General features: G+C 47.9%; 1 protein-coding gene across 4 annotated transcripts in view; it reads right to left on the reverse strand.

Annotated features, from left to right (window-relative positions):
* Nucleotides 1-10,570: 10,570 nt before the first annotated feature.
* The window catches only part of TIPARP (TCDD inducible poly(ADP-ribose) polymerase), a 41,880-nt gene continuing 33,856 nt past the window's right edge, over nucleotides 10,571-18,594 (reverse strand). For all 4 annotated transcript variants that reach the window (XM_074593092.1, XM_074593093.1, XM_074593091.1 and 1 more), the window contains 4 exons: nucleotides 18,297-18,465; nucleotides 16,537-16,718; nucleotides 12,366-12,641; nucleotides 10,571-11,330 (listed from right to left, as the gene is read on the reverse strand). In XM_074593092.1, coding sequence (XP_074449193.1) covers nucleotides 10,883-11,330; nucleotides 12,366-12,641; nucleotides 16,537-16,718; nucleotides 18,297-18,465 — 1,075 coding nt within the window. In that variant the 3' untranslated portion in view covers nucleotides 10,571-10,882. The remainder of the gene's footprint in view (nucleotides 11,331-12,365; nucleotides 12,642-16,536; nucleotides 16,719-18,296; nucleotides 18,466-18,594) is intronic.

An 18,594-nucleotide genomic window follows, 5' to 3' on the forward strand; every position in this document is an offset into this window, starting at 1 on the left:
CAGGCATGCCCCATGAGAGCCTTCTTTTAGGATGAACGCTAACGAAAGGGGAGCCCCGAGCATCCCGAACAGCTGCGGAACAGAGAGGGTGCCACCCCAGCCTGGCTTATTTCTGTTACAACCCTGCTAATATTTTATTCGTTAGGAGTCAACTGCAGCCAGCCCACAGGCAGGGGCTTCCTTTGAGGCTCAGCTGGCCAGGCTTCATGCTCAGATCACACACTCATCACTAGTGAGTTTTTTAGGCTTATTTCCCAAGTAACAGGAAATACAGAGCTTTTTCAAAGCAATCATTTATGCTTTTGTTTCAGGAGTAGCCCCAGGAGGAAAGAATAGGAGCGATCAGCTCGGACAACACAAAGCAACTCGCCATGACTTGGGTGCTGGATTTAGAGCTTTACCAAACTGGATTTCCTTTAATTCCCTGCTGCTAAGAGAACAAAAATAAAAATATTTCTGTTTGTGTTCTACGGGGGGGGAACCAGAAAAGACGACTTTTTTTATGAGCTATTGCTCAGGCAATTCACTAATGTAAACTCCTCAAAATGCGACAAGGGGCAAGCCCGGGTTCTCTGCCAACCTCTTCACAGGAAGAGCCAGACGGCATCAGCTTAAGTGGAACTAAGGGAAATTATGAGAAATCAGGTCCAAGCCTTGCCCTGGTTGCACCCTGTTGCCAGCCAACCCCAAACAGAGCCTGTGAGCCACAGTCCTGTCCCCGGGGGGTGTTTTCCATCCAGCTCCCCCCGCGCAGCCCCAGCAGAGCCACCTGCCCCCTGCCCATGGCACGGGCAGGCACGAGCTCCTGGCCACCGCTGCAGGAGCTGGGCAGGTCTCAGCAGTCAATAAGCTCGTGTTGGGGGATGCTCTGCTCCCTCATCACCACTTCAACATCGCCCAGCTCCCGAGGACAGGGATGTAGTGGGCGAGCCTGATGTGGGGAAAGCACCCAAGAGCCCCGGTAACCGCTCGGCGTTCGGAGCAAAGAGCAGGAGGTGGGTATGTGCAGCATCTCCACCCACGGCAGCAATAAACCCATGAAGTGTTGATCTGTCGCCCAGCACTCTCCTATGGGCTTAGCCACCGTTTCAAGAAGCTATTGGCATGAGAGTGCTCAGAAACTGGCTGGGCACGTGAAACACAGCCCTGCCCTGCCCGCAGCCCACATCATAGAGTCATCTAGGTTGGAAGGGACCTTTAAGATCATCGAGTCCAGCCATTAACCTAACACTGCCAAAACCACCACTAAACCATGTTCCCAAGCACCGTGTCCAACCGTCTTTTAAATACCGCCGGGGATGGCGATTCCACCACTTTCCTGGGCAGCCTGTTCAGCTCCATGGGAAGCCCCCGTGTGCGGAAGGGCAGCATGATCCCTGGCACGGCAGTCCACAGGCACTGGCTTTCACAAAGGGTTTGATGACAAGAGCATGGCTTTACCCAGGTAAAGTGGCTCTGATTTGACTTAATTCTTTAGCTTTTAAATCCAGGCTAGAATGTAAGATTTTTCAGAAACCCCCCAAAAAACTAGACAAAACCCACAGATGCTTTACAGCGTGTCTGCCGAGTCCTGCCCAGTCTTTCCAAACACACAGCTCTCCCTTCATTAGAAGGCCATAAAAGCCAGTGGTCACATCAGAAACGGCGTGCACAAAGGGTTCCAGCAGCTGCATCCACGTTCAGGGGCTGAGGGCGTATTTGCATCCTCTAACACGATGCCAAAAGTTAAGTGGAAATTAAAAAAAAAAAAAAAAAAGAAAAGAAAAAGGGAAATCACCTGTCCTTGTGAGAGCCCTCCCTCACTCAGTGGTGGGGTTTTACAGCCCCACACTCCTGCCCATTGTTCCCTGGTCACCAGAAGAGCCGCAGGGCAGCAGGTCCTACCAGTGGCCAGACCCCCTGGGAGGGGACACATAGCAGGTTCTGAATGCAAAACACCCAACAGAGCGATTAAACACTTGCTAGAACATGCCAGAAGAACAAGACAACTGTCCGCCCCTTTGCAGCGCTGATGTCCTTGCAAGACCATCAAGGGCAGCCCGGCCCCATGAGACCCCCGCACACCACCCCCCCAGCACATCGCCCCACTGGCAGGTGGAGGGGAGAGACCCCAATGCACAGGGGAACACGTAAAGCAGCACCTGGTGTCACAGCAGCATCCACTCCTGACAGAGCACTCGTAACCGCACCCAAGGGCTGGATTTCTGCGGGGTTTGCACACCCTTATTTTTCTGCCTGTTGATGATTTCTTGCCATTGGCATCTTCCTTTCCATTTCCTTATGTTTCCTCTTTCTCACTTTCTATTTGTGTTTTTCCCCCCACTGGGCATTCCCTTGAATGCTTCTTGTGATGCCCCGTTTCTGTTCCTGCTCCTTTCACCCTCCCTTCTTCCTCCTCCTCCTCCTCCCAAGAAACCAATTCTCACTTTTCTTAAATGACTTCCTCCTTTCCTTCTCACTCATTCGTCTCCTCCTTTGCTTTGCTCCCCACGAACACTGGCTCCCTGGTGAGCTCTGTGGGCTGCGGCTTTTTACTTTCACCCACTAAGATAATCATAGAATCGTTAGAGTTGGAAGGGACCTTGAAGATGATCATCCCGTTCCCACCCCCCTGCCCTGGGCAGGGACACCTCCCACTAGACCAGGTTGCTCCAAGCCCCATCCAGCCTGGCCTTGGATATTCAGCCAGGCATTGGCCAAGAGAGTGTTTGTGTGCAAGTAATCAGAGACAGCATCTTCTCCTCCGGTATCCAGAAGGTCCTGGGCACATTTTAAGTTCAGTTTTCTCTCTTGTAACCCTCTCCTCTCATCTGGGATCAGGGTGGAGTTACAGAAGAGGCCCCATATTTAACGGCGTGCTGGCAGGAGCCATGGGCTGAGCCTGCTTTGGTAGCCCATGTCTGCTTGGGCAGAGGAAAATTGCTTTCCCACCCACTTGCCCAGGCAGCAGTGGGGGAACCCAGCAGAGAGTCCCTCAAGAAGCCACCACGGCATGGAGGTACAGCCAGGCACGGATGCTGCACCATGGATAACAGAAGTGAAAATGGTCAGGGACTTCCCCACCGTCGACTGTGATGGACAAAAAACAAAACAAAACAACCAAAAGTCTCCAAGCTGATCCATGACCTGGTCTCAGAGCAGGCCAACAGGTCCATGCCCTGTCCGCGTGGACAGCAGTAGGTCATCTCCACTAACCTGAACTTACATCCTACCATGAGCCCATCCCAGAACAGCTGCAGGCCCAGGCACCTGAGAGGTTTGGTTGGGTGATTGATTCCTCTTCAAAACACTGCTGGGAGAGAGACTGCAGATTCCTTCTCGGTGAGGTTTGGTAACCACTTTTGTGCTGGTCAGCTGCAGAGGTATGAGGATTGCACAAAGTCTGACAGACAAAACAAACCCCAGTGTGTATCAATGCGTGAGAATGGGCTCCTGGTGGAAGGTTGGGGGGGCGGGGGTGGGAGGAGGGCAGAAGATGATTTATAATAGTCTAATTGCGCTTGAAACAACTTGTACCCGGCTAGCTGGAGAAAAGGGAACCCAAAGAAAATTGAGGAAAGAACGATCCTTAGGTCAACCTGACATTTGTTGTCCAGTCTATGGGAAAATATCCTCCTAAAAAACAGACTTTGTAGCCATAAGAGAAGAAAGAAAAAAATTAATGGAGAGGATGTTTTTGGTTGCCTTGATGTCAGCGTGGCGATGACACCGTGGACTGCCAGTAATGGAGAAACCTCAGCAGCAGCCAGAGGGGCTTCCTGTTTCCATAACCCAGTTCCCACAACCCGTCGAGAATCTCAGATTTACACATTAAAATAAAAAAAAACCTCAAACACCAAGTTGTGTGCACTGCTGGGGGTTTTGATACCAGGAAGCAAAAAGACTCATCGTGTGTTATGCTTTGTCAAAGCCCGGTTTTTCAAGTAGCCCATCGCGTGAGGTCTCAGCTCTCAGAGCCAGCAGCGTTGAATTCCCCTCCAGCAGAAGGAAACACTGGACCAGATGGTGACCACCCTGCCGTGACACTGACAACAACGTGTTCTCCTGGCCTTGTCTCGCCCTGCCTTTCCACAAAGTTGAGAAGAAAAAGGTTTTTTTCCAGGGCTGAGAAAAGAAAGGCTTTAGCAATCTATCAGAGAGCTGCAGCAGTCCTATGGGAGTCCCTGGGAGAGCCATCCAGCATGGATTCTTGCAGCCTGCTGCCAAGAAGTGTCTCACTATTGATTTAGGGTCTCCCTCATCACCACCACCACTTCTAAACCCCTCCCCCCCGCCGCCGCCACGTGCCAAGTTTGGAAATTATATAAACTGATTGTAACGTATGGACACCAGAAGCCAGGGAATGTAATCATGGGGCAGTGTAATCCTGGATATCAGGGGATTTATTTTTTTACCCCACAAGGAGGATGTTGTGGGTGGTGGAGCAGGTTGCCCAGGAAGATGTGCAGCCTCCACCCTTGCGAGTTTTCAAGAGCAAGCTCAGTGAAGCCCTGAACTACCTGGTCTGACCTCAGAGCTGACCCTGCTTTGAGCAGCAGGTTGGTCTAGACACCTCCTGAGGTTCCTTCCCACTTGAAGGACACCTCCAGAGGAACCTACCCACTACAATCACCCACTGCTTCCACATTTCTTGAAGCCACTTCCCCAAACACCTACCGCGGAGCCGTCCCAACAGCTGCTACACCCAGAGACAAGGTCTGCACAGCAGTTCTCAAGCAGCTGTAAGGGCAGGGGCACAGGGGGCATCTCCTGCTCCAAGATTGTTGTTCTCTGAAGAGATGTAGAAGCTTGGCAGCCCTGAACATCACTTGTACAAGATACAGAGGCCAAAGCAGACGCACAGCTGCGGTCTCTACCAGGGCGTTCTACAGCCCGGCCAGGCTGAAGCCAGCGTCAGGAGAGCAGTTGGGCAGTGGGCAGCGTGCCCGCACACGTAGGAAGAGCGGATGGGAATCGCAATGCTCTGGCTGTCCTCACGCGACCTCTTGGGCAGCTGGCACTTAAATGTCTCCTTAAGGAACAGCCTCCTGACCTTCTGCCCAGCTCCCAAGTCAGCACACGCTCGAACTGTTCCTTCCTCCCAGCCACCAGGACGCCTTCATCCTGCTGCCCAGCACAGTTTGTTTCATGACAAAGCCCTCCATCATCACCTGCCGTGCCCAGGCACCACCAGTGACTGAAGCAGATGTGACCCCATCTTTCACTGTTGGGCAAGTCAGCGCTCAAACTGGTGCCTCCAGGAGCTGGAAACGTGACCCCGGCAGGGTCCCCATGTACAGGTGTAAGTTAGAGGAGCCCCCCGGGATGCCCATTGTACAGCCTGTGCTGCTGGAAACACTAAGCAGAGCCCAGAAGGTCCCTCTCGGCACATGCAGTTGTCACTGCCACCCCCACACCACCCACGAGTTGCACTGATCGGCTTTTCCTAATGACACGGCTTTGCCCAAAGCATGTGTCATCACCTACAATTTCAATAACGACACATTGAGATCTTTATCACAAATATTCATTTTCAACTAGTTTCGCCTTCGAATTCTCAACGAGTGATGCCACCAAAAACAAGGCAAGAAAACACTGTTATTTATTTATACTGTGGCAAACCCCCAGACCCCGCGGGCAGCCGCCGCACAGCCCTGCGGATCCACGGATGGGGACGGATCCTGCCCCAGAAACCTCGTGCATGGATACGGGCAAACGCTGAGTTCAATAACAACCAGCAAGGGGGAAGTGGGAGGGGTGGGAATTCTGGTGACAGGCATTTAAATAGACCGGCTGCGAGAGCTGCCTGAGGGTTTCGCTTCAGTTATATTTATGTAGGGTTTTTTTTATAGAGATAAACACAATTGCAGCAGCCCCCCTGAGCGAGTGGGAGCATTGCTGTTAGCGAGGCCGGGATCAGGCCCGTTCTCTCCCGATGCTCCTCTTGGGGCAGCTCCGGAGCAGGATTTAATACAACAGCCAGTTTCTCAGTGTATTCTGCTCAGACACCCCTTGAGCAACTGGTGCTATGGAAGGAGCTGAGACGATGCACGTAGGAGGCAATTAACAGCCTGCTGGGTGATTAGGGACATGCTTTGTTCCCGCTGGGCTCTGCCCCGATGCCCACGCAGCTCCATGGCTCCTGCCCAGGTCCTGCCCCACAGGCAGCCCCAGGGCAGTTTGGAAGCCAAAGAGCGATCCTCCACTAGCCCTGGGAGAGCGACAGATGGACTCCAGAGGGTTACTGATGCACGGCAAGGTGGCAACGTGCAGTGACACGGCGCCTCTGCAAACCAGCCGTGCCAAATTTTCTCCAGCACAAGCCTGTGACCGGCCGGGTTCCCAATGGCAGCAGCAACACAAATGACAGGGTCGGGGTTATGTGGGCACAAAGGGGACATTGGGTGCTGTGCCCCCCGGGCAGCACCACCCCAGTCCACGCCTGCTGAGCAGCTGCTGATTTGATAAGCCTTTGCGGGATGGTTTATACACTTGGAACAGGTTGGCATGGAAACAACATAAATATTTTCAACAGGTTGTCACCAGCGTGTCACCAGAGGTGGTTATTGCCGATCCCCGCTGCCATTTCAACAAGAAAGCCCAAAGAGGTGAGAATTCAGGAAAACCATTGCGGGAGCATCAGCGGGCACAGGGCTGCGGGAGCAAACGGTCGGCAGCAAACCAGCAGTGAGGAGGAGGAGGAGGAGGTCTCACAAGGCCAAAACCCCGTTATGACATCTAAGGAAAAAGTACAGCCCATTTCCCCAGTGGTGGCTTAAGAAGGGAGGAAAGCCTCCCATCCCCGGCCCGAGGCTCGGTAGCCCCCAGCACACCCTCCCCAACAGATGCGTTCCCTCACTCCCCGCAGCAGTCCCACCTCCCGAACGGATCCTGCTTATCCTAGGCTCAAAGCCTTTGGTGGGGGGAACCACTGAACGCAAAAGCTGCGAGAACGCCAACCCTTATTCAAAGTCTTTAAGTAAATCTGAAGTCTCCATTCTGAAGTAACTTCACATCCCAGTGTAAAGGCACTTCTAAAACACAGCCATAGGTGTAATGTAAAGGTCTCAGACAACCAGCCGGGGCTGCTGGGGCAGCTCCTGGCCCCAGTCGCCCCTCAAGATGCTGCCCCAAGCTCCCGGCAGGGACAGAGACAGGCGCCGAGCACCCCCCGTGCTGTGGCTGGCATCGCTGGTGCTGCGGGGCTCAGCGGGCAGCACTCCCAGCCCAGTGTCTACAGGGCGTGCAAGCAACTAGAGAGGGTTTCCACCCCAGTTCCACTATGGCTGGGCCAAACCGGCACAAGAGCACACCACCGCCTCCCAGCAGCGGGGCTGCCGAGCTGCTGCAGGAAAGCCCGGTTATCAGCAGGAAGAAGGGAAGGGCAAGCCAGAAGATTTAGCAGCTTTTAAAAGCAGACAACCTCAGCTGTGGAGAGCTTTACTTCATCAACAGCCACAACCCCTTTCTCCACAAACCACCTTACCTTTCCAAAGTCACCTCTTGGAGATGCAAGCTATGGCCAGGACCAGCTCCTCTATGTTGCACACCCCAGCTGGTAGCTCCCATCCCACCACAACCATTTCAAGCCAGACCCCCTCAAATTTGAGCTCTTCCCTGTGCTGCCAAGAGCCTCAGAAGAGATTGGGAGTTAACTGGAACCAGCTGCTTCCATCTTCCTCCTCTTCTTACCTACCAGCTGGTTTGATCTACTGCAGGCAACGAGAAGTGACCCAGGGGGACAGAAACAAGCAGGAGCACTGGTGGGAGTAAATAATTCTCTCCTATGGCAAAACGTGTTTTTATTAGGCCCCAGAGAGAAAGCAGACACCGAGCAGGTTATCCCAAAAGCGCAGCTCCAGGCACAGCTGAAGAAGGTTTGCTGCTGAGCCACGGAACACCGGGTCAGAAGCTCCCTTCCCATCCCAGAGACCCACCAGACCTGCTCCTTGGGCTGGCAGAGGCACGGGGGCCACCCGAGCTTCCCGAACATCGGGCGAGCACTCCTCAGCCACACCTACGCTAATAAAACAGGTGTAGCTTTTATAATGAGATACGTAACACTTTGTGAAGATCCTAATGAGGACAGGGCATCTCGGGTACATCTAACTCGGGCTGCGTGAGGTCAGCAATTATAAAATTAATCTCACTGGGCTATAAACGATGTCACCTGCCATATAACTAAAATTTTGTTATGCTAGCCAGCCTGTTGCAATGCTGGTAAGGTTAGCAGGGACCTGAGTGTGCCTGTGACAAGCTCCTAATGACGCTGGTGGAACTAGCTCAGGAGACAGCCAGTAGGTGAGTTGGCTCCTGGGGTGGCCCAGTGGCTGGTGAGCACGTGGCATGGGCTCTGCCATGCCGTGGTGCTTCAGAGAAAACCCGACTGAGCTGAGAACACAAACTATGCCAAGGTTTGGAATGGAAGTCATTATTATTTGTAGCCCTGCTGAGAAGGACTTGTGGGTACTGGTGGGTAAAAAGCTGGACATGAGCCGGCAATGTGCGCTGGGAGCCCAGAAACCCGTCCACATCCTGGGCTGCATCCCCAGCAGCGTGGGCAGCAGGGCGAGGGGGGGATTCTGCCCCTCTGCTCCACTCTGGGGAGACCTCAGCTGGAGTGCTGCCTCCAGCTCTGGGGCCTCCAACACAAGAAGGACGTGGACCTGTTGGAGGGGGTCCAGAGGAGGCTACAAAGATGATCAGAGGCTGCAGCCCCTCTGCTGTGAGGACAGGCTGAGAGAGTTGGGGCTGTTCAGCCTGGAGAAGAGAAGGCTCCAGGGAGACCTTAGAGCCCCTTCCAGTCCCTAAAGGGGCTACAGGAGAGATGGGGAGGGACTCTGGATCAGGGAGGGGAGTGATAGGATGAGGGGGAATGGTTTTAAACTGAAAGAGGGGAGATTTAGATGAGACATTAGGAAGGAATGCTTGAGTGTGAGGGTGGTGAGCCCCTGTCCCAGGTTGCCCAGAGAAGCTGTGGCTGCCCCATCCCTGGAGGTGTTCAAGGCCAGGCTGGATGGGGCTTGGAGCAACCTGGTCTGGTGGGAGGTGTCCCTGCACAGGGCAGGGGGGTGAAACTGGATGGTCTTCAAGGTCCCTTCCAACCCAAACCATTCTATGATTCTATTCACTTAACTTTTCTGGAATTTCAAATCATAGTTCTGGAATTATTCTGATCCCACTTTAGAGACTCATTTTCTTAAAGCGTAGTTAGATAAAAAACCCTAGTGCAATGGTTTCAGCTGTTCCACTGAAGTGTGCGCTGTAGCAGATGGGAGCCCCTCTGAACCTCCGTGGGCGCCAGCTCCGGCAAGCTTTGCCGTGAGCCCACGGTGTCACTGCTGGGGTCCCTCCTGTGGACTGCCAGGTCTCTCCGTGTAACATCACCCCAGTACACGTTTCTGCTCTGTAATTCTGCACGACGCACTGTCCCTCTTCCCCCCTTTAAGATACAAATGCACAAACTTGCTCCAGGGTGCGTTCCAGCACACATTGTTTGGAAGATCCCAGCATCCCAAGCCACGCGGGAGCTGGTAATGACCGACCAGCCTATCGAATCAAAGAATCATTTTGGTTGGAAGAGACCTTTAAGATCATCAAGTCCGACCATTAACCTCACACTGCCAAGTTATCACTAAACCATGTCCCTCAGCACCACATCTACCCCTCTTTTAAATACCCCCTGGGATGATGGCTACACAACTCCCCTGGGCAGCCCATTCCAACACTTGACAACCCTTTTGGTTGACAACCCTTTTTCCTTATATCCAATATTCTACCATCTACCCCGGCTGGTTTGGGCCAGCTGCAAACATCGGCCACTGTTTTCTGTTACTTTTGCCATATTGCTGCTGAAGGTACTGGAGAGCACCAAGCCAAGCATAGCTGCCTGGAAAACACAAAAAATATCCCAATTAAACAAGGATTGGGTGTTGACAATTATTTTAATGTACCAATCATTTTTAAATTCACTCAATGTCAGCTTCGCTAAGTGACATTAACACAGATTTTTCACCCTTGGTCAAACACCAAACCTCATCGAACCCAGGCTTTGTTTGGGGTTTCTTTTCCAAGAAATCCCAAAGTTACCCCCCACCTTTAACTGGGGACGTCCGGCAGTGACGGGGACTGGTGGCACATACCCGACTGTGCACGGGTTCGATGGCACAAACCTGGCCCTTGGCAGCTGGGTGCTGCCCCAGTGGCCTTCCCGTCCCCGCCACGGCCGCAAAAAGCGGTAAACTGGATGTCCCGTCAGCTGCTGGGAAGCTTTAAACCCTCATGGACTGCGAGCCAGACCAACCTCCTCCTAATTTTACTTAGGGCTGATTTTAGAAAACGATGTATTTATTTGTGCTGCCCTGTTTAATAACCCAAAGTATGAGCAGAATGTTAGTTTTGTAATCTCCCCCAGTCTTTCTCAAATACAGTAATAAAAAATAGTGGTTGGGAGAATCTCTTATTTAATATACCTGGGATGAAAATTATCCGGTTCTGGTTATCTAGAGATGGCCATCCGCAAGATTTCGAGATCAGGGCATAAGCAATTTTCTCTAGCCGCTCTAATACGCACAGAACGCAACTGAAATTATACACACACACGCACATTTTTAAACATGAATATTTACTAACATAAATAAACAGTGTTTTATAACAAAAGGCACGGATTTTCAACTATAAACAATGGAAAAATATTTACAATTTGCACATACATAATCAAACAGCAAGTGCACAATTGGTCACTTCAGATCTTCTTTTCTATATTTTGAGATTTCCTTCCTTCCAAGCAGGTAATTGAATCAGTTCTGCAACGTCCACATTTCCCCCCCCGCCCCCGCAAAAAACTGCTACCAATGCCAGGTAAGAGACTTTATTAAAATGAGTAATTTAGCAGCACAAGTTTTCAAATGGAGACAGTGTTGCTAACTTCTTCATATTGGATAATAAAATAAGGGTAGCTCTGATCATCATTAAAAATGACAAAAATCTGAGGCTCAAAGTAATTGTCCACACAAGAGTCATAGAGGTCGCTGGTAATGCTGCCGGGGTTCACTGGGGGAGGTCTCCTCATGGTGTGGTTGCCCACCGTGTACCTTCCTGTCAGGACTTTGGCCAGGAACATGTAATGAACTCCTTTGGGTGACCTTTTGGAAAAATTATGGGAATAGCTTGCCTTTCTGGCAAAGTAACTGCCCTGTCCAAACATGGTGGCATGCTTCCCGCAGACGCGCGGGTCGAAGTTGTGCTTGCAGATTCCATCCACCACGTCCTGGGAGGTGCCATGGAACAAATGCCTTTCGTTCATTATCCTGTCAAGCCCGGTCATTTTTTTTGACATATATTCCTTTTTCCTGGAATAGAAAACGGAAAGTGTAGATGAGTATTCACTGCAGATCTGCAAGGGAAAAGCAGTTTTCATTACAGCTCTTAAAGTATCAGAATTATCCTCTGGAATAGTAGAGCTGTAAGAGGAGGTATGAAAACATTTCTGTACGGATAGCAGAGAGGGCTTTCCACTTTCAAATAAAGCTTTTGCTTGAAATAAGTGTGTTTTAAAGGTCCTGAGCTGACACTGCCGGAGGCAGAGCTCTCTCACCTGCACAGCAGCAAAGGCAAAGCAGCTGGACAAGCGCCTGCTTATCTTTGCCTGCATTCCACCTTGGATGCGGAAGGAAATCTTCCCCAGAGTGAAAACAAGGGCTGTGCAAAAATTAAACCCCACCACAGCCTCAGAAGAGGCCCCGGAGAGAAATTACTGGGACAGGGTGGGTGAAGATGCTCTGGACCAGCATTAAGTCAGTCTCTGCTCCCACAGCCCATCCCTCAACTTCTCCTGAGATTCTGCATTTCTCGAGAAGGGGGAGAGAATCCACAAATCTAATTTCATCTCCGTTACAAAGCGGTCAATGGATGGTAACTTTCAGACGCAGCATCTTTGGTTTGAATGGGACCGACTGACACAGGAGTTGTCTTTGCGAGACCACAGCACGACCCTGGGTCACCGTGTTCTGGGGAACCAAGGCACTGATGGCTATCTTCAACACGGAAATTATCTGATCAAAACAATTCCTCCTAGTTCGGCTTGAAAGTGAACCGAAAGATTTTTCAACTAGATATTTTAGATTTATCTTGACATTTCTGTGAAGATATATTTTACAGAAATTATCAGTAGACGGTATATTAAACCACTCACACGGGAAATTCCAGGGTAAGATATTTTTCAGCATTTTTCAGATAAAGTCGTTCAACTGAAAATGCTCCTTTTCTTCAGAAAAATCGGGACTTTATTATTCTACTTCATGATCAATTTCTATTTTGCAGCCCAAATTACATATTTTAAGGTATTTTTCCACTATTGTAAAAGAATGGCATTTGCATTATCTTACCTTTTGTATTTCTCCCAAAGAAACTGATTCTGGACTCTCAGAATTTTCAAAATTTTATATTTGGTCTCTGGCACAGTCTTGTGAAATAGGTTATAAATGGTTCTATAGCTTTTATCTTCCTTCAGAACAGGCACTTGGATGAAGTCCTGAGATGGATCCATACTAATCCAGGTTTCAGGATAGAAGTTTGGAGAGGTAACAGCAGCGGGAGATAAGACGTGTGAGGAAGCTGGTTCGGCCGATGGGGAGGGTACTGGAGAGTTGCCACCTAAGGTCCTAGACGGGGAAGGAGGAAAAGGTTGTGCTTAAACATTCACAAACAGAAGAGCTTTGAATCACATTTATTTCATCGCCAACATATCTTAAGCAATTGCTGCTCTTCAGTTCTGTCACAATTTACGTATCTTTAATGCTTGTTTAAAACAAACATGCCAGCTATTGCTGCTATTTTAATAACTCCTCCGTCCACAGAAACCAATACAAGCTTGGCTTTCAGGGATGCTGCTCCACCTAGGGAAATCGTACTGCTTGGTGGTGTTTAAAAGCCTGCCATCATCATCATTATTGACATTCTGGGGTGGGGTTATAAACTACAGACAGGCAGAACGCTACTAAATACAATTATTTTGTACGCTGGCTATAAAGTATTAGTGAATTTAACATAGCAAATAGGACATACAGAATAAGAAAACATTAATACTGTGGCAACATTTGACCTAATTTCCTTAGAGTACAATATAAGGAGTAGAAACGCATACTTTCTTGTACAGTATGAATAAGGAATAACCCCAACTAATAACATTTTATAGGCAAAACTCGCCGTTACTTCACTGCCTTATGTAGAAGAGGAGATGCTATGTTTCCAGTACTACCCAGCATTGTGCTGAGGAAGGCTCTCTTCTTTCCATTTGCACAGGCCAGATGTAGATTTGCATTTGCAGTTGCTTATTTCCATGTGACAGCCCAGCCCCTCCTGTTAGGAATGCTGCCACGGACGGAGTCAGGAAGGGGCGAAGGAAAGTCCGTAACGGCCGTGGCAAGAAAGCAGCAGGGATGCCAGAAAAAAGAACAGACACCAGTAAAATCCAGTTAAGGACACCAACTTTGGTGTGGCAAGACTTAGTTCTCAATAAATACCTGCACCTCTGTGGAATTTTTCACACTCTTGAAGCTGCTAAATTTAGATAGCGAGTGTGGCATTTGTGGCTTACGTTCACCTGATTATAATCTGAACGAGCAAGCCTTAGCCAGCTGAATAATCCTTACTTATTGGAGTCTCCCTCTTACGTCAAGGAAAATACTTGGAACGTGTAAAGCTTGCAGGCTCGGGCTCTGGTTTTCACAGCTCTTCAGCTCCTGCAAGCTGGTGAGGCTCCCTTTCAGTTGCAAAAATATAGGGAACTATCTCAACATTTCACCAGATGAGTATTTTACCCAAGTATTTTTATAGAAAAGCTGCTATTGACTCCAGGACCCTCCCACAGTGAATGCACGTGGGTAAGGTGCACTCAGAAGACGGAGGTACCCACATCTGGCTGGAAAGACCCAAGGTGAATCTTGTCTCTAAACCCCACAAATGACCTTAAATTAAATTTCATTAAATTTAAGTTTAATGAACATTAAAGTTCATTAAATTTCTCAGGTCACTTGTGTTCTGATAATGTGTCACTGCCAAAGCACAAGGAGGAAACCTGTTCTGCCTAGGAGGAAATGGGGAAAGTGAATCCTTTGTCTATTCGTCTCCGGCAAGCTGAGGTTTGACAACATCCAAGGCCAAATCCTGCCTCCCTGCACATACGTAGCTGGATTTCGCACAGACGAGCGACAGGCAAACTAGGTTTGTAAAAAGAAAGTTTACTGGGGAGCAAACAAATTCTCCAAGCTTTGCGAAAAGCAAAGCCATTTTCTCCCGAGTGACTCTTCAGGAATGAATCTTCTTTTGTTCCCGCGTGACGCTGCCTGAAGGGCTGCGGACCTGTGACATCTGCGCCCGGCCGGTCAGCTCTTGAGGCACACCAAAACACAGTCACACAGCAGCTGCCCATTGTCCCTGCTCCTTAGCCTGCATTTCTCTGCAGAGCCAACATAATTACCTCGAGAAATAAGAATTCTACTGCTATTCACGTCGTACCTACCGAAATGTCAATTAAGGCTGCCTTTCAGAATACTTAATGCTAGTGATATATATGAGCCTGAAAGAACCACGTGGGATTTTTTTGTGTGACCCAGAAATAATTTCATGTGATTTCCTAATTGCAGGTTGAGTCTTTCAGGTTTAGAAAAAAAAAAAATTGGGGGGAAAAAAGGTCTATTTTTACATTGACACATTTGATTCGGATCAGAGAGACAGTAAAGTGTAACAGCACTCACACTTTTCAGAGCAGAGATACTCCTTAAAAATGTGTTCATGTGGCTTTCACCTGCTCTTCAAAGCTAAAAAGGGACCTCACTTTATTTGTATGGATTTGACTCAACTCAAAATTCTTCTCACTGTTTATTAATAGTTTAACAGAAACCCGGAAGACAGATTTTTCTAAGAATGATTATTAAAATAGCAGTCTGCGATATTACAGTGTCCATTTAATAATATTTTTTTCCCCCTCCTAAAATCAACAGGTAAAATATATTACTGTCGAACCTCATTCATTCACACTTGGACTGGAAGACCAAGCACAGATTAACAATAAGTTATGGATTAATAAGTAAGACATCCAACACAATAAAAATAACTGCAATCCTCTGGTGTACTTTGCTCATTTCTTCTGATTAGCGTAAATTATTTGTAAGCATTTATTATACAAGGGAAGCCATTAAAAAGTCAACATTTGTCAACCACCATCACCCACTTCCCACGGTTTCTATTCAAGTATTCTTTCCCAATTTTATACCAAATTTAAGGTATAATTGTGGGGGGGCACAAATAAAACATCTCAGGTAGCGTTGTGTGGTAAGTGGAGGCAAATACTGACTTCTTCAGGATAGCTCCCACAAATATTTAAAATACCCTTTTGTTCTCTGCTAAGAATTGGTGGATTTCTAAGTAAGCATTCCGAGGTGTTTAGGCAAAGAAAATAAACAGAACAACAGACATTTCAGAGCTTATTTTATAGATCTGGTAGATGGCACAAATACTCAGGGTCAAGCCCTCATGAGTGTAGAACCCTCAAGAGTCCACTAAAATTAGTGGGAATTGCATAATTTTAGCATATCTCGAAATTATAGACTTACACTGTAGTAAAAAAGTCACTGGTAGCAAAACATCAGGAGAATACCCAAAATCCTTATTTGTCATTACGATGATAATCAGAATTGCTATAAACAGCAAGTCCATGCTCGGTCTTTTTACCCACATCCTCCCTCTTTAATAATTCGGGTTTCCTTCCTGTAAAACTATCTAAAAATGTTTTTAACAACCACGTGTTTTGAGGCTCTGACCAAATTCATGTTCACCTCGCAATTAGAAGCAGTAACGACTCTGCAAGATAATGAGCATTCTAGCCCTACTGCAGCAGTTAAAGCTCCTTTGAAGGGCCCAGCATGCCAAGCTGCCAGTCAGACTAACGACTTCCACCCCTTTGCTAACAGGACAATGTGTTCCTAACTGCTGAACTCTGACAATCATATTTCCAGCTGTGCTGGTGAGATCACAAAAATGGCATTTTTATGAGATGTAATCAAAAATGACTACAATGCAACACCTTCCTCACTCTGCCTTTGATGGGCGAGCGTGTTCACTCCCAGTTGAGACGACAATAAAAAACAAGGCATGCGTTAATTGTGCTTGAAAATTATAAAGTGTTTTTGAATGCTCATTTTTACGGGACCTAGAACTGGTAGCCCGGCAATCACTATAGCCGGTGAGATGCTGAAAGCTGGACGATACTTTGGCAAACTTGAAGGACATCTGTGCTTCTGATGTTCTGCAATCCACAAGGTACATTCTAACCTTTAAATAACAAACAGAGCCCAGCGGTAAGGACTTCCTCAGATGATATTTATCTTGAAAAATGACAAGCGAGAGCTGGCAATATGACTGACATTTTGTATTATTTCTTCTGATTTTTCTACCCAGTGATGCCTATTTCCTTGCCACATCATAAGGAATGCAATTCTCACGGACAGAACAACATGAAGAACAAATGCAAAGTTTCTATTTTGCTGCGATACGTACTGTAAAAACGGCATCAGCACAACGCATGAGCGAAGAAGGGGTCTCCTCTTGATTTCTCTTCTGAAACATGCATTTTGCTGGAATCCATCTTTGATGTTTAAGATATACTGATTGTGCCAGGTAACAAACCGAACCTCTTTCAGACCCCGGCAGCTGGCTTCTTCTATCAATCTTACAACAGGCTGTTTCAAGAAAATTAAAACAAAAACATACATGTGAAAAATGACATCCTTAAAAATTAATATTTTTGCCAGAGACCTCAAAGAATCCCTCTCTCTATTCCCTTCCCCTCTCCTCTCTTTCCCCTGCTCTGAGGCACAAGTACAAGTAGATCACTAAAAAATGTTCCCTTACCTGTTTGTAAGATGTGCCACAAGGCAGGTTTCACAGCTTCCCTCTGTAATTGGTGCTGGTGCTATTGTATTTTCACATGTCCAGTGCCATTCCCAATATCTAACCTAAAACTCCCTTGACACAAATTAATTATAGCCTTTGCTCACTGAATGTGAAAAGCAGAAGTGCGCTGCAGAACAATCTTTTATATATAAATATATTCTTCATAACTTTTTTTTTTCCCTTTTCTACTCTAGAGAAACCCAGTTCTTTTCTCCTCCCAGGCCAAACATCCTAAACTTCTTGGCTTTGTGGTGCCTTCTTCCAGACTCTGTCCAGTTCTTGCATTACTTTTTTTTTTTCATTTGGAAAACCCCAAACTATATACAGTGCTCTGCCTTAAGCTTCCCACCACATGAAAAAAGCCTGACGCATGAAAAAAGATGAACGTGATCTGGTTTACACTGGTGGAAGTATTTCTGCTACTGCCAAAATTGTAAAACACTGATGAGGTTTTATTCAAAATATGATGTACAGCTCCGGTCAGCCAAAGATGAGCTCTTAACTACCACAGGTATTTACAAGGCTTGCTGGAGAGCTTACTTGAAGAAACAGAAATATTCTGGTTTTGTCTAGCACAATCCTGGTTGACAGTGGATGTGACTGCTGTGCCTATCACTGAGGTGAAAACCTGGCATGGAAAAACGTCGCTGTTAAAGACCAAAGGGCAGCGGTGACACTGGAATGAGTGTGAATAAGCCATGGATGAACAGCTTTAAAGTAGATGTTTAGGAAGGGGTCCCTAAGGAGCAGGGCTGGCAGCTGTGGGCCCGTCTGGCTGCAGCACTGTGCATTGCAGCCTCCCAGGCAGCAAGGAGCCGGATCCAGCAGCTCTGGAGGCTCACATCCTGCCTTGCGGTATCTTTGGGAATGGGTAAATAAATTAAAAACTGCAAAGATAAATGGTAGTGGCGTTTAAAAGGCTGCAGAAAGCTGTCCCCCCATCTTAAAATTGGATTTATAAGGATTAGAAAGGACTTTCTTGGTACTGACATGGGCCAATTTACTTTCAAATTTGACAATTCGATCAGCTGCTGTCTCTCTGATGTTTCCAGGGAAAATTCAAGGTGCAGTCCAGCAGAGCAGAGTTCTCCTTTTATTGCCTTTTCAGTTCAACACCGACCTTCTTGATCATCTTCCTCAGCAGTAAGTCTAAGTAACTTTCCTGAATCATAGCATGGTTAGAGCTGGAAGGGACCTTAAAGACCATCTAGTTCCAACCCCTGCCATGGGCAGGGATGCCTCCCACTAGACCAGGTTGTTTGAAGAGGAAACAGACTAAAAACGTATATGTAGTTTATAGTATCTACTGTACACAGAGTTTTGGGTTACAAGACAAAAGCAGGATTCTGTGACATGTGAAATACCTCCGAGTATTCTCTCCAGCCAAAGTGGTCCCTGCAGAAGTATTTCCAGACGGTGTAGTAGTTGGAGCTGGAGCTGGGGCAGGAAGGTGTGGACAGCCGCCGCATTTGGTCAAACTCAACTGTTTCATATAATTTCATAACATTCAAATCCACCCAAAACTCATGTCCCCTGGAAAGAACAAGAAAAACAAGGAATTCTCACCTTTTGTAATCCATTAAAAAGAGCATTCAGAGGTACCAAAACAGGCAGTCAGAACTACAACAGTTGGCATAGTCCTCCTGAGCGAGACCCTTGGTC

This window comes from Larus michahellis, chromosome 6 (genome assembly GCF_964199755.1).
Source record: "Larus michahellis chromosome 6, bLarMic1.1, whole genome shotgun sequence".
Taxonomy (NCBI): Eukaryota; Metazoa; Chordata; class Aves; order Charadriiformes; family Laridae; genus Larus; species Larus michahellis.